This window comes from Mastigoproctus giganteus, chromosome 6 (genome assembly GCF_048544385.1).
Source record: "Mastigoproctus giganteus isolate SK-2022 chromosome 6, ASM4854438v1, whole genome shotgun sequence".
Lineage (NCBI taxonomy): Eukaryota > Metazoa > Arthropoda > Arachnida > Uropygi > Thelyphonidae > Mastigoproctus > Mastigoproctus giganteus.
The window spans coordinates 211,782,079-211,798,287 of NC_143580.1; the positions used below are offsets into that span (position 1 = coordinate 211,782,079).

The following is a 16,209-nucleotide window of genomic DNA, read 5'->3' on the forward strand; positions in this document are numbered from 1 at the left end:
ACCCATATGCAGTACTTTGCATTTGTCAAGGTTAAACTTCAGTTGCCACTTCTTAACCCATCTGCCCAAATTATCTAGATCCTGTTGCAGTAGAACACTGCCATTATTGTCATTAACAACCCTGCCAACCTTTGTATCATCTGCAAACTTTGTATCATCTGACACTAAGCCTGATATACCTTCATCAATATCATTGATAAATATAGAAAACAACAGAGGACCCAACACCGAACCCTGTGGGACTCCACTAATAACATTAGTCCACGAAGAGCAGCACCCATTAATTACCACCCTCTGTCTTCTCCCACTCAACCATCCTTTTATCCATTGTAGCAACTTACCCTTAATACCATTCTGCTCCATTTTGTGCAATAGTCTTCCATGTGCAACAGTGTCAAAAGCTTTCCTGAAATCCAAATATATGATATCAAAATTGTTTTTTGCATCCAGTTCCTTTGTAACCACATCATAATATCGTATCAAATTTTTCCGTTAATGCCGAAAGTCCGTTAAATCAAATGTAACCGGAAAGGGGGTCATTTTTTATTGTTCTTAGTGTAAAAAAGAGTTATCAACACTGTACTGTATTTTAAAGAAAAATATTCCAATTTGGCCTTTGATTTACTGATATCAGAAACAGTTTGTTTTTTACCACTGTAAATTTCACAAACACATGCTACTGAGAGATGCCTTGTTCTAATTTCTCAATTATCTTTAATTTCTGTGTCACATTTAAGTTCACATGCTTTCTTTTAACTCTTCTATCACTTGATGCCATTTTAAATTGTAAGGATTGCAAAATTATTTAATAAATAAAGTCACAATGCAGAAATCACAAACACTCTGTATACAACCTGACTGCACAATAGCTTGAGGCAGACTGAGACCGAAACAAAGCGAGTTGGTAGACCTGCAGTTTAGTGTCACGAGTCGTGTTCAGCTCGCAAGTCACTGCCTGCTCTTATCTGTAATATGGGAAAACATCTATTTGAACACATTTTCAGAAAGAATAAAAAACAATTTCCTGAATTTGATTATAAAAATAAAAGGAGGTAATTATCAAAACAATAATGGAAATAGGTAATTATTATTAATTTTTAATTAATAATAACACTGAAGTTTTGTATAGTCTAAAAAAAATAATATGGTCGAGATTAATATGTATGTTACTGTATTATTATTTGTCTGGTCTGTTAAATCCGAAATCCGTTATATCAGGGTCCATTAGATCGCGGGTTTACTGTATACAACCTTGTCGAAGGTCTCTTCTTGAGATTTATGTATAGTCAAAGCACAAGCACATACTAAAGGAAATTGTATATGTCTACATGTTAATTTCCTATTGTTCTTGAATGGAATCGTAGTTGATTGTTTTATAATAGGTACGGATTGACTAGTTAAATGTTTATCTTTCACATATTGTTTAAAACGAGATTGAAGAAGGTTATGTCCTATTTTTGACTCAGGAAATTTCATCCATACTTGTTTAACTGTTTTGTCGTCCTCAAATTCGAAATATACTAAAGTACCGATTGCACCGTTTACCAATCCATCAACCTCATCTATATTTGTAGTAATCATGTATGGTTTTCCTTTCAATAATAGTAGAATGTATGGAAGTCCTGCAGCTTCAGTCACTGACATTTTATGAATTTTATTTCGAATCCCTTGCGGACATAAATTAGTAGCATCTTCTCTGGTAACAAATCTCGATTCTATAATTTTAAGTTCATCTGGTAATAATGCTTCTCCATTGCCTATTTTTGTAAGAATTTTAAAGAATGTATTATTGGACTGTTGAACAACTTGTACTAATTCATGAAATTGTAGTGAATGCCATAATTCTGGAGAAATCTCTAACTTGTTTATAAATTCTTTTGATTCCAATATAGAACGAGTAATGTTAGCTGTTATTCCTACTGATTTAAATGCAATTTGCAAATTTTCTACAGTATGCATTCGCATAATTTTCATTGTCATATATAGCAAATGTTGGGGAGTTACTCCACGACGATCAGATCTATGAATTTCACTCGATGCCATCATAAAGGGAGTAATTTTCAATCCATTTTTAAATTTTTGTGCCTGTCCTAAATATATAGCTGGAAAAAGTTTTTCTGCCTGTATATCAATATGAAACTTGTTGGAGATGATTTCTGACCCAGTGCTATACATAAATATTTATTTTCAGACCATAATGTTTGTTGTTGAATTAACAATAGTTCATCATCATTGTTGACAGGTTCCACAATTTCATCTGAATGTTCCTGTTCACTATCATCATTTGTCCTCAAGAAATCGTCACTCACTTTTATGCCGTAGAATTTATACAAAGGTGAATTGATCAAATACCGTAACCATATTTTCACTATTTTCTTCTGCACGCATCCTTGTAGATATGATGATTTATGTATGAGTGTTCATTTTATGTGCATTAATGGTATAATCGTCATCTAATTCTCTAGGTAATTGATGAACCATCATATTTACGTTAACTGGTACATTTATTACTTGTCCAATGATCCCATATTGTCCATGTTCATAACGTAAATGACGAATTTGCATAAAGGGTAATCATTGTGATGTCAAATGCTTAGTTACAACATCCAGTGGAGGCAAATGAGTAGGATATGTTGGATATATAAATCCATTTGACGTGGCCATAGTTGGTATCCGTCTCTCTTGTAATGAAGTATGACATGTACTCACTTCTTGTAAATGAAATTCATTTTGAAGTAATTTATATGAAGTTGTTGGAAATGGTTTCAAATCTAATTGAAACCATAAACCGTCTCTCTTGTAATGAAGTATGACATGTACTCACTTCTTGTAAATGAAATTCATTTTGAAGTAATTTATATGAAGTTGTTGGAAATGGTTTCAAATCTAATTGAAACCATAAACGATCACAAACATTACAACTAAATCCAAATGGGTTTTTGTACACTAGTTTTTCCAACTCATTATCAGTTCGTGAAGACACTGTAAGGATGTAATCAGGAATCTCATTATTAGCCATTTCTAATTTTACATTTTTTCGTGCACAATATTCCTTCATTTGTTCTGCTGGAGTTTTAGATTCCTGATAAGTATCAAGCATAGTAGAACTCTGTGGTTGAATTTCATTATTATTTGGAATAATTTGAAATTCTAATTTTCTTTTCTTCCTTTCACGATATTCCTTCATTATTTTAGCTCTAGTTTTTTTGGGTGCATTTTGAGAACTCCCAGGCATAACAAAACACTCTTGTTGAATTTCATCTGGATTCACATTTCTGACCAATTTCCCTTTCTTTCTTTCACGATATTCCTTTGAACGCTGGGCTGTAGATTTTGGTACAGTCACTTGTGTATTAATTATTATACTGATATAATGGTATAACGTAGCGCATCAGTGCTCAATTGTACTCTTTCCATCACTGCACTTATTGCGTACAATTGAGTTTTTGCAGGCACATGTGTTGTACTTGTTGCGTCACTGCAGCAACAAGTACAACACATGCACATCGGGTTTCATGGCAAATTCTAAGTATCATAACGCTTTTTTCCAAATAACGCTGGTAAAAACATTTTTAATGTCAAAAACACAAAAACTTCACCCTTCCATATACCCTCCAGAATTTGTCTAGTTCTTCTTTGAACTTATTCAAACCATCCACTTCCCCAACAACAGATGGAAGCCTGTTCCAACAACCAACCATCCACTGTCTGAAGGCAGACTTCTGCACATCTGTCCTGCAATCATTTTTCCTCAACTTAAATTTATGTCCTCTCATGCATGTGTGCATGTGTAGTTTCAGTAAGAGGAAGAATGCCATAAAGATTCAGCTTACTCAATCCATTCAAGCCATAAACACCTCAATCAGATCACCCTGTAGGTGCGTAGTCTCCAGACACTGCAGTTTTCAGAACTGAAGCCTTTCTAGGTAAGAGTACCCTTTTGTTCCATTCACCAGTTTGATTGCCCTTCTCTGCACCCATTCTAGCAGATCTACATCACTTCCTAAAGTGAGGCCTCCAGACCTGTATACTACTCAAAATGCAGCCTAACCATGACCTTGTACAAATAATGTTCACCTTATCCCTGCTAGCAAAGTTTCTTTGTATCATTGACGAACTCCATGAGCTGTCCTGGTAGCATGACTGCACTGCCCAGAGAATTTCATATCTGACTGCACAATTATCTCCAGGTCTTTCGTTTTCCACTATCCTGAGTGTAGTACCACACAGTTGATAAGTTACTCTGGGATTACTGCTACCCATTTGCATATGTAAATGTTAAACTTAGCTGCCATTTCTTAGCATGTCGACCCAATTTTTCTAGATCAGGTTGCAGTAGCTTTTTTCTTTTTTTTTATACGTAAACCCCAAACACGAGAGGTATTAGAACCTATTGTACTTAGTATTGTGCTTGGGTTGGAGGTTGAGAAGACGAAATAAGATATTTTTTGATATTGGACTTGAACTTCTGTAGACTGTAATTTTCAGAAAATATGTATGAAGGAAGGTTGTTTCAGTAAACGACAGTTGAATGAATAAACGATGAAGTTGAAAAGTTGGTTCTGTGAGTTTGAAGTTGGACAGTAAATAGATGTTGGCTGGTGGTGGCACGTGTTCAGACTGTTTTGAAAGAGAGAGCGGGAATTATAGAAGCCAATTCAGAAGAACAGTGCCCATGGAAGTATCTGTACAAGAGGCATGCAGCAGAAACAGTATGTCTATGAGAGAGCGAGTGGAGAGACTCTGTTAGAGATGAATCATTAATTAACCTAACTGCCCTCTTCTGAATTGAATCAAGAAGCCTGAGAGAGGTTTTGGGGACACCACGCCAGATGTGGGAACAATATTCCATGGCAGGGCGGATTTGCGATTTATACAGAGTGAGCAGCTGTTTCGAAGAAAAGTAACGCCGAGAGTGAAAGAGAAAACCAAGTTTTTAGATGCTGAGGAAGCAGTATTTGTAATGTGCTTGTGCCAAGAGAGATTAAAAGTCAGGGTAATCCCCAAAAGAGATATATCATTTTGCCTAGAAATCGGAGTGTCACTAAAAATAAGCATAGGAGCTGGAGAATCCTTTTTGCGAGATAAGACAAGACTGAGTTTTAGAAGGGTTGAAATCAACTAAGTTGTTTTTGCCCCACTGGAGAATTACCTGAAGATCAGCATTTAAGGAATTGGTAGCAGATTTTTGAGAAATTGAAGCTGATTGAGCAGGACAAGGTTTCTCAAAATGGAAAGTGGAATGCAATGTGTTATCATCGGCAAAACTATGGATAAGATTTCCAGTCAATGGAAGAAGGTCCTTAATATACAAGAGGAAAAGAGTGGGGGAAAGAACTGAACCTTGGGGGACACTGGCGTTAGTGGAGAAGTTAGAAGTCAGAGAGCCATCTACCATCACCCTCAGTGAGCGATCAGAGAGAAAACTGGATAACCAATTACTAAAAACAGTTGGTAAACCATAAGCTGGAAGCTTGTTTAGAAGACCTTTATGCCAAACACGATCAAAAGCCTTTGAGATGTCAAGAGCAACTACTTGTGTTTCCCCGAAACTTTCCATTGAATTAGTCCATAAATGGGTAACATAAGCAAGAATATCACCAGTGGATCGACACTGATAGAATCCATACTGGCGATCGTTGATCAGACGGAAGGTATCTAAGTAGTTTAAGAGTTGGTGGTTAATCGATTTCTCCATTACTTTAGAAAGTGTGGAAGTAATTGCAATGGGACGATAATTGGATGGGAGGGATTTGTCATCCTTTTTAGGAACTGGCTGGATACGAGGAAATTTCCAAGCAGAAGGAAAAACACCTTTGGAATAAGAAAGTGAAAAAAGGCGGCAAAGAATAAGAGTAAGTTCAGGAGCACAGGTTTTGAGAACAAGTGGAGAAATACCATCGGGACCTGGAGCTTTCTTAGTATCAAGATTCGTCAAAATCCACAGGAGGCATCGAATGGAGCATGTTGGGAATGGTGGGAGGTGTTTTACAAAGATTATTAATACACGAGTTGAAAGAAAAATGGGATGCTAGCAGGCCAGCTTTATCCTTGGCTGAAGTGACAACAGAACCATCTGGTTTGGACAGAGGTGGGAGCAGAGATGGGCAAAAGTTGCGGCCAATAGCTTTGGCAAGAGACCAGAATGCTCGGCTACCATTAGGGCAAGAAGCAAGTTTTCTACTCTTAGTCTGTTCAAACTCTAGTTTGGACTGATCAATAACTGCTTTACAATTGTTGCGAGCTTTGTTGTAGGCAGAAAATGAAACTGAAGAATTAGAAACAAGCCAGTTACGATATGCAACATTCTTCCCTTGAACAGCCTTAGCACATTTTTGGAAAACCAAGGTTTAGATAAAGGACGAGATTTTAAAGTGGAGTCTGGGATAAAGGATTCCATTCCTGCAAGAATAATTTCACTGACACGATCTGAGCAAATGTTGACATCAGAAGTTTTGAAACAGTAATCTGACCAAGGAAAAGAAGAAAAGAAGTCTCGCAGGTTATCCCATTTTGCCTTCTTGTAATGCCAAACAACACGAGGTTGGGAATAGCCATGAGATAAAGGTTCCATTGGAGAAGAGACAATCACCAAGTTGTGATCTGAAGTGCCTAAAGACCTCTCACTTCGACCGTGTACTTAGAAGGGTTGTTTGTGAGAAAAATATCAAGCGTATTGGCTGTATGATTAGGATTGTCCGGTATTCTTGTAGGTAAATGAACAATCTGTGCAAGGTCATTAGTAATTGTAAAAGCCTCAGCATCTTGACCAGCTGGGTCGGTGTGACTAGAAACGGAAGCCACCTGGAGTTGTGAACAGGGCTCCCACTCACAAATTTTAAAAAAACTTTGATTGCAACTTAAATAAACCCAAAAAAAACCTAGTTTTCATCATATAGTATAGCAACACAAATAAGATAAAACTTACCATGCAAAAATATCTTTTATTTAATTGTAATCAGAATTTTCATTCCATTCAGTTCCCTCCACATTTATTTTTTGAAGTTCTTTCATTTTTTTCAAACGTTCTTCGTATCTTTTATGACAAGTTCCTTGTATGACTTCTTTTACCAATTCTGATTTAGGTTTCCATGTATAGCAATTTTGATTAGATCTATTTATCGCCTGTTTTGCCATTAGTCGATTTTTCACAGTTTCTGGTTTAAGGGAGTTTGTGGCTTTTGTTTTTATTGGGAGAAGATTCTTTCTACGCTTGCCGAAGAGTGAGGTAAAATAGTTAGATTGGTCATAAAGTTAGATAAAATCTCATATTTAGAATTATTAAAGCCATCTTTTACATTACGTAACAGATACCAAAACTCAGGGATGGTTTTGTAAGAGAAATCTAAGTCTTGATTTAGACGAAATGATCTCCATTCATCATCTAGAAGATCTAGTTTTTCTTCAGAAACAAGGTGAGGGAACTGCACTGCTAAATGGAAAATTGAGGATGGCGAATTGGCACGATCATGTATCACTGCTGGGTCAAGAACATTGAGACTGGCGATAATTCCATCATCATTTAGAGGAAATCTTTTTCTGATTTCCATACAAAGTTCAACAAGAAATTTTAAACAATCATTTTTAAACCTGCTTTCACTGTCACCAAGTGGTGTTGAATTTAATAAGGCCATACAGCGGCCTCCCAAATATATTTTATTCAGAGGCTTATGATTTATTGCATTGCTTGGATCAATTTCAACCAGCTTGCACGAAGTAATGACTTCTTCTTTTATGAAAAAACTAAGAATATTTTTATACTCAATTGAAACCATTGAATGAAGTAAGTGCAATCTGAAATGCTCAGATTGAAATTCAATATTCAGGCAGTTTATTTTCTCCAGTACATATCCTAAAAACAACAACATATGCTTAGTTCCTTTGGTGATCATAGTATTGTAAATATTCCCTGCACCATCGATTTTGTCAATTTTTGATTGAGACTGAAAATAAAGAACTAACGCATCCCACTGCTCAATAATAATTTTTATTACATTGCCACGGGATAACCAACGTGTTTGTGCTAATTTGGGGATTTTATGCTTAGCAGTATCTACGACATCTTGAATCATTTTGAACTCGTTTAATCTTTTACTACTATGGGAAAAATAACAAGAGATATCTTTTATAAATATTTCTAGATATGATGGTAGTACCTTGACTGAATGACTAGCACATAATGCAAAAGAATGGCAAACACATCCCATTATAAATACTGATGGTACATCCTTTTTTTAGCAATGACTGGAACCCACTCTTAGTACCCATCATAGTGGCACAATTATCACTTCCAAAGCCAACGAGATTACTTATTTGAATGTTTTTTTCTATGAAAAGATCTTTTACAGCTTGATAAAGCCCTTCTGAAGTACCATTTTCGACACAAACAGTGTCAAGTAACACATTTACAACATCAAGTTTTTGAATATCAAAATATCTAACAACAACAGCTAGAATTTGTGATAAAGATAAATCTATACTTTCATCTATTATCATTGAAAACTTGTTGTTTCTGCATATGTTAGAAATGTATATTTTTTCGTGATAGGCTATGCCATCTTGTATAAGATAAGAGACTTTAGTCACCTTTATCTGAACTTGTTTTGCAATATTGCTATCATGAAATGCTTACTTACATGCTTCTATAAGGTGATCACATTGCCCAAATGGAATATTATGCTCAGAAATTAGTGCAGCAATTGTTAACTCTGCCTTTGCTACTTCTTCATTCTCCGTAGGTTTACGTTTTGTGAAGAACGTGTCTAACATTGAACTTGTCTTAGCAATATTTGCACTTTTTTTATGTTTAACTGTATTTTTATGCACTAGTAACATCGATTTATTGGCATTCTTTAATTTCATTTCACAACAAATACAGTAAGACGCACCTTTTTCATTACTGTCTTCTTTCAACCAATCCTTTAATTCCGGATATTCTAACCAATCCTTTAATTCCGGATCTTCTAACCATTCATTTCTAAAATTTTGAGTATACCACCGTTTACTCATCTTTCTCTGTGGAGAACAAGTTTCAGACATTGTGGGCAATTTGTGGGTATGGCTAATTAGCAGTTATCTTATTTAAAATGTTCTATAAAATAAAAAATAAATCACTAATCCATTAACATAAAATAGAAATAGTCACTACAATTTAAATTCATTATATCGCTGTATGTAGTACACGCATAAATGTAAAAATCACACCAAATAATGCAATAATACCACGAACGATCACGAAAGACTGTGCAGTAAAGACCGCCTTCCGCCTGCTCAATAGGCTGCGCATACATGTTAGTAACACGAACGAAAATCATAGTGTAGAACCCTGTGAAAACTTTGAAATCCTTTTACATTTGTAGTATTTTGTACAAGCACTTGAGATATTACAAATTATGATCAGTATTGTTAGAATATAAAATTAAGAAAATTGTTAAACTGTTATTAAATGTATTAAATTTTATTGTATTTACAAGAAATAAAAATAAATTGACTTAAAATTAAAAATTACCGAAAAAACCCAGATAATGAGATATTTTTGTGAAAAAAACCTATCAACCCAGATGACAATCAAAAAACCCAGGAGTGGGAGCCCTGGTTGTGAACATTAAAATCACCAAGGAAAATTACCTCACTGTTAGGAAAGTTGGACTTGAAAGTCAAGTTACAAAGAGAGGAAATCAAAGAAATCCAAGTGATTAGTGGAATTGGGAGAACAGTAGAGACAACAGATGAATTTGACACAATGAGTTAGAGAGATTTTAAGCCAGAGAAGATCAAAGAGAGGAGATTCCAAATTGCCAAGTCTCTGATAGGGAATATATGAGAATGGACACATGCACAAATACCACCTTTGAGGCGAAAGGAATTATACAGCGAATAATTTGGGCATCTGAGATGAGCAGTAGTTGAATCAACCGATAACTGAGATTCTGTCAGAAAAAGTACATGGGGTTTGGCAGACTGCAAGTGGAAATGGACATTGTTGTGATTAGAATTATACGGTACTATGGTATTATAGGTTCTAATACCTGTCGTGTTTGGGGTTTACATAAAAAAAAGGAAGAATTTAACAATTTTGCTTGTTCTGTTGGTTTTAAAGCACATTGGCACAAGCACATTACAAATATTGCTTTGTCTGCATCTAAAAAGCTAATCCTGATTACTGTCATTAACCACTGTGCATAACTGCCAACCTTTGTATCATTTGGAAACTTTGGCATTAAACCTGATATACCTTCATTAATATCTTTAATAAATATTGAAAACAATGGGCCCAGCACTAAACCCTTGGAGATTCCACTAATAACATTAGCCCACAAAGAGCAGTGCTCATTGGTAACCACTCTCTGCCTTCTTCCACTTAACCATTCCTTTATCCATAGCAGTAATGTGCCCTTGATGCCACATTGCCAAAGTTTATACAGCAGTCTTTTATTTGGAATTTAAATATCTTTTATTTAAATATCTCACGTGAACCCAATGATCTCGTGAGATATTTACGAGATCATGGAGTTCGATTTTTGTAAACAGCTATGGTGCAGAATTGTGAATTTCTTTGTCACAACAATAGTTTACATCATCCTCTAGATCACATATTTCAAATTCAGGACTTGATGCTCAAGAACAACTGTGGTGGAGTTTGTACTTATAGTTCAGACCTAGTGGCTGGCCTACAGACACCGTTTTAGAGGTGTACTCTTAAAATGTAAGGAAGATTGGATTTGAAATATGTGTGCTTTGGAGACTAATCATGGGTTCTACTACTTCAAGCCTTCAATAAGCAAAGTTGATGAGAGTCATCTATCACCTAATATTGCCTGGTAACACAGGGATGGCATTCCTACATGTAGTGTGGGTTCCGCACCTCCACTCCTGCCTACGTTGGCTTGAACATGGGTGCCATCTCCTATATACTGGGTGCTGTATTTCAGTACAGCACCCAGTATATAGGGTGCTGTATTTCAGTACTAGCACATATGGGTTATATCCATCGTTACTAACATCTTCCACCATCATGAAGGTGCAAGCAGAGGATTTGGCTGCCACAGTATGAGTGGACTTTGTTGAAATTTGGTCCACTTGATTTGAGTGTCACTTGAACATCAGTTTCATCAGCATTTTAGACTCTCAGCTAGCAAGCCTAGCTTGACATGCCTATGAGAATGTCTGTTACAGCCTCAAGGATCAATTTTATACTTTTTTTTTGTTATAAAATCACATTTGTATAGTTATAAATTTTTAGACTTAATAAAAACACCACTTTTAATATTGTTGATCATGCCCAATATTACATATAGTAAGTGTAATCATTCTTTACTTGTAGCCCAGCATATTCTTATGTTGGGTCTCAGTGTTAATTGCGGAAAGAGGATCTATTATGCATCCCATTATGGAATCCTTTATTTTACAGCAGATTGATGTAAAATTTTACACAAGATTGATGACATCCAAGATACTCTGATGTAAAAACTCTGCCAGCAGTGATGACTGCTTGCACAGGGTGTGTGGAACATTAATTGCCTTTTTGTCTTCAGAGTATAGCTAACCTCACTTTCCATACCCCTTTTGTCTTCCCTTCTATTTTTTGTCCCTCCCTCCCTCCTCACTTCCATTTCTTTCCTTTTCTTTTGTTGATTGATTGATGGCCACTCAGTGTTTATTTTTAGCTATAAAATGATATTCCTAACCAACTTACCTTTTTATAACTATAAGCTGTTATTAATGCTTTCACAAAGAGGCATAGATCTCTGGAAGCCTCTGTATTTATTGTGTATACCCAGTCTTCCAGTTGTAGAGGTAAAGATTAATTCCAGAGCTCATAAGACAGGTAAATGGTAGTGTAAAAGGCATTGACATTTAATGATAGGTAGAATGGGATGAGATAAGAATCTTAGACCTTTTCAGAAGGGTTTGTAATAGTAGGTTGTTAGATAGCAAGCATGCCATATTCATAATCTGGCAGCCAGAGTCAACTGTTGAAATATGGCAGTAGAGGATAGAAGGGTAATGTAACCATCATTAGTGACCCAGAACACGTCTGACAGTTGAAAGATAATGAGAGAAAACTGCAGACACCATTAATGAGCCAACTCAAGAGACAGCTATACTTATCTCAGTTGAGAGGACTGAGATAATTGTAATAATTTAGTCAACTAAGACTAAAACACTTTGTAGAATGGATTATCATGACTGCATCTGCTCATTAAGCTGAAGCTGCCTCCCTGCAATGCCTATCACACATTAACTGTGTACTTTAACTGCAGCAGCTCTTGTACCAAAACTCCCTCATCCAACTAACCAACTTACCTTTGTGAAGAGAGTGGAAGCATTAGACATTGCAATGTCTAATGCTTCCAAATATCATATGCTGCAGCAGTAGCAGCATATGATATTTGGACCGATGAATCACATTACACAGTCTGGACATCAAACAGATATACTACCTTGTGGCATATGCCCAAAGAACAATTTCACCTAGATTACATTGCACTAATGATGAGGTTTAGGGTAATACATTTATGTTGGTGCAGTGACTGTCTTTGCACAAACAAAGATAGTTTGGGCATGTTTTACAAGGTTTGGACTTGGGTTCACTGATTGTCATTGAGTAAATCATGAATGCAGCTGGCGATATTTTGCACAGTTGGCATAATGTTCCTTGTTACAGTTCTTTGGAGATGGACTATTCGTATCACCTTGATAATGCTTAGTGCCACAAAGCTTGGTAAGATTTCAAAACCACTTAAATGAATCTCTTAAATGTAATCTGCTTGTAAAATAAAACAGATTCATTAAAAAAAATTTGTTATACAAAACTGAATTGTGCTCTCTGTAAACTATTAATTTTAGTTTTTGTTACATTTCCTCATGTATAATGACTTCTGGATTGAATCCACTTAATGTTGGGATTGTTAGAGAAAAATAACTGATTTTTTTATATGAATAAACTTCTAAGTGTATCATTATTTGACAATTGTTTGCCTGGAATTTCATGAAATATTTTAATATCATTAACAGATTATCAAGTTTGTGAACAGTTATCCAGTAGTGATAATTCAAGGTCCTACAGGTTGTGGAAAAACAACTCAGGTACCTCAGTATATTCTAGATTATCATGCTCAGAAAGGAAGGCATTGTAATATTGTAGTAACACAGCCAAGAAAAATTGCAGCAATCAGTATTGCAAAACGGGTCTGTTATGAAAGGAATTGGAGGATGAGCTCAATTGTTGGATATCAGGTAATAGTACTGTATTTAGTTCTTGTTTTTAAGACACTATGGTAGTGGGAAAAACTGAGTTAGTAATTGAAAAATCTAACAATTAGTAGTTGCTAACAATCATTTCATGAATGAAATAATGTGATTATATCATCTGAATGAAATTAGTGTTTAGTGGTGGCAAATGATTTAGGAAAGCAATCTTATAAAGCATCAGCCAAAAAAAAAAAAAAAAAAAAAAAAATTCCCACATCACCTGTCCAGTCCCTCCAATAGTCGAACTAAAATAATTGAATGATTATATCCAATCAAATGAATTTTCATAATTGAATGATTTTCCATTATTGGATGAATTATCATAATTGAATGATTTTCCATTATTGGATGAATTATCATAATTGAATGATTTTCCATTATCAGATGAATCATTCTAATTATGAGTATAACAGAATGATTTACTATAATTTAAATAATCAGTTATTTTCTCTCACTTATGCCCATCACTAAGAAAATATTTGTATTAAGTCAGCTGTGATTTATTGATGATTATATAAAAAGTGTTTTAATTCTGGAGATTTGGAACTTATGTGCATTTAGTGAAAAGTTTTTTCCAGTAATTTTTTTGTCATCATTCTTTCAAGGATTTAAGCCAGGTGGCCTGTTCCAGTCCATCTTTTCTTTGGGTATCCTGGATTTCTTCTTCCAGCTGGCTGATATTTTATAATCTTCTTTGGTAGTCTTGCTGGATGCTTCCTATCCATCTTTCTCTATATTTGTAGACATCTCTTTACAATAGGAGGCATTACTGAGAAGTACCTCTGTCATTATGCAACATTTTTGATAGTGGTGGCAACAGTTGTTTTGTATATGATGTGTTACTGTTCCCACTCAGAATTCTTTTATTATGTTTCACATAATGAATGAATTTTGAGTGGGGACAGTATCTTGTTTCTGATAAAAGTTTGGCATGAATGATCTAGAATCCATCACAGTTCCACTTGTGGAGCCTGGAACTTTATTGGGAATGGCCTGGAATCAACTTCCATCTAGATGGGAGAACTTTTTATGGGTCTTTTTTATATGATGGCCAAGTTAGGCAGTCTTGAGCGAAGCATGTATGATTTTATACCTTGAAACTTAAGTTTTTCATCTTGTAAACTGATCATAGCATATACACAGTTTACAGGTGTGATCTACTGATATTTCATGACCTTAGATGTCTCATCACTAAACTCTAAATCCCAGCTAAATGTCAGGATTTTCTTGAAAGTCAAATTAATGCAATATTTGACTGTGCAATCCACCATCCTCATGCTTTAGTTGCCTTAGTAAAATTTAAGTAAATTTAGAGTAAAAAAAAAGTCTCATTCTAAGAGAGGTATGGAACATTTTTGTATGGTTAGGGGAAAGCCTCATTTTGTACATAGCAAGTATCTATATAATATCAGTGTTTAGATACACCATAGACACTCTTAAAAAAACTACAAAGTAGTTGTTGTGGGCATCATTTGCTCTTTCTCATATTGTGCTCTGCCTTCACAACGAGTTGCCATGATGCTGCACTACCTCAAATAAGTAACGCTTCACTAATAGAGAAGACTATTGTTACTTATTCTCAGTGAGTACCACCACCCAGACATGTTTCAAGGCTATTGGCCTATCATCAGTGGGTGGGCAGGTACCCTAGTATTGCAGACATGACGACCCAATTGTGAAGCAAATCGCACAATATATCACACATTATGCCATGTGCATTTAATTATTTTAAATATTATCGTATACACCTTTTGGCATCTCTCATATTGTGCGATTAACTTCACAACTGGGTCGTCATGTCTGCAATACTAGAGTACCTGCCCACCCACTGATGATAGGCCAATAGCCTTGAAACATGTCTGGGTGGTGGTACTCACTGAGAATAAGTAACAGTAGTCTTCTCTATTAGTGAAGCGTTACTTATTTGAGGTAGTGCAGCATCATGGCAACTCGTCGTGAATACAGAGCACAATATGAGAAAGAGCAAATGATGCCCACAACAACTACTTTGTAGTTTTTTTAAGAGTGTCTATGGTGTATCTAAACACTGATATTATATAGATACTAAACTCTTAAAGTATTATGCCATGTGCATTTAATTATTTTAAATAGCAAGTATCGTATAAATGATACAATAGGCATTTTTGGTAATTTCTCCAGGTTTAAGTCTTTACATTTATAACATTAAATCATAATTGCTATTTTTTGACCATATTTGTTGTGCAGCCAATGCAGATTATTTTGAAGTGGTGTGGCCTGCTTAAGATCATTTGCCACCCATCTGACCTTCATATCATCTACGTATTTTGACAGAGTGTCCTTATATACCTTCATCAATGTCATTTAAGAAAGAAACAATATGGCACCACAGTACTTATTCCTGAGAGGCCTCCACTTGTGATTGTGATCCACTCTGAGGGTTATCCATTTTATAACTATCCTTTGTGTCCTTTTTTGGAAACTGATTTTGGAAAATTGATGAAGTCAAGTGTGTTGTTCTGAATTCATGCTGCTCGTATCTTTCAATTTATTTTTTCCATGGCAAAAGTCTGTCAGTGCACAGGAATAATAGTTTGAAAAAAAGAGCAATAAGTTTGGAAATTCTGGTGTGTATATGTGTGTGCTTTTTATACAAAAAAAAAAAAAAATAATAATAATAAATAAAAATCCAGTTAAACCTTGAACCACCCTTGTATTATACAAATCTGTTGCCTAGTGACTGTCCTATGTTACCTTCTTTTGTTCTGTAGAGCTGTCTAAGTCTTTGTCTATCCTAATATCCTTCTTGTGTGGCAGTTTCTGAAATGGAATGAACATATTTGTTGCATTCAATGAAGAATTCCTTGAAAGTTCTCTGTAATTAAATTGTAGTTTCATCTTACATATTTCATCCCAGTTGATGGATCTGAGAATTCCATTAATTCATCATATTCTCCTTTCTTGAAATTTAAACCC

General features: G+C 35.3%; 1 protein-coding gene across 1 annotated transcript in view; it reads left to right on the forward strand.

The window, feature by feature from the left end:
• spn-E (tudor domain containing 9 protein spindle E) overlaps positions 1-16,209 on the forward strand; it is a 421,802-nt gene that overhangs the window by 37,106 nt on the left and 368,487 nt on the right. Inside the window, exon 5 of the mRNA XM_090376707.1 lies at positions 13,018-13,239. Coding sequence (XP_090232833.1) covers positions 13,018-13,239 — 222 coding nt within the window. The remainder of the gene's footprint in view (positions 1-13,017; positions 13,240-16,209) is intronic.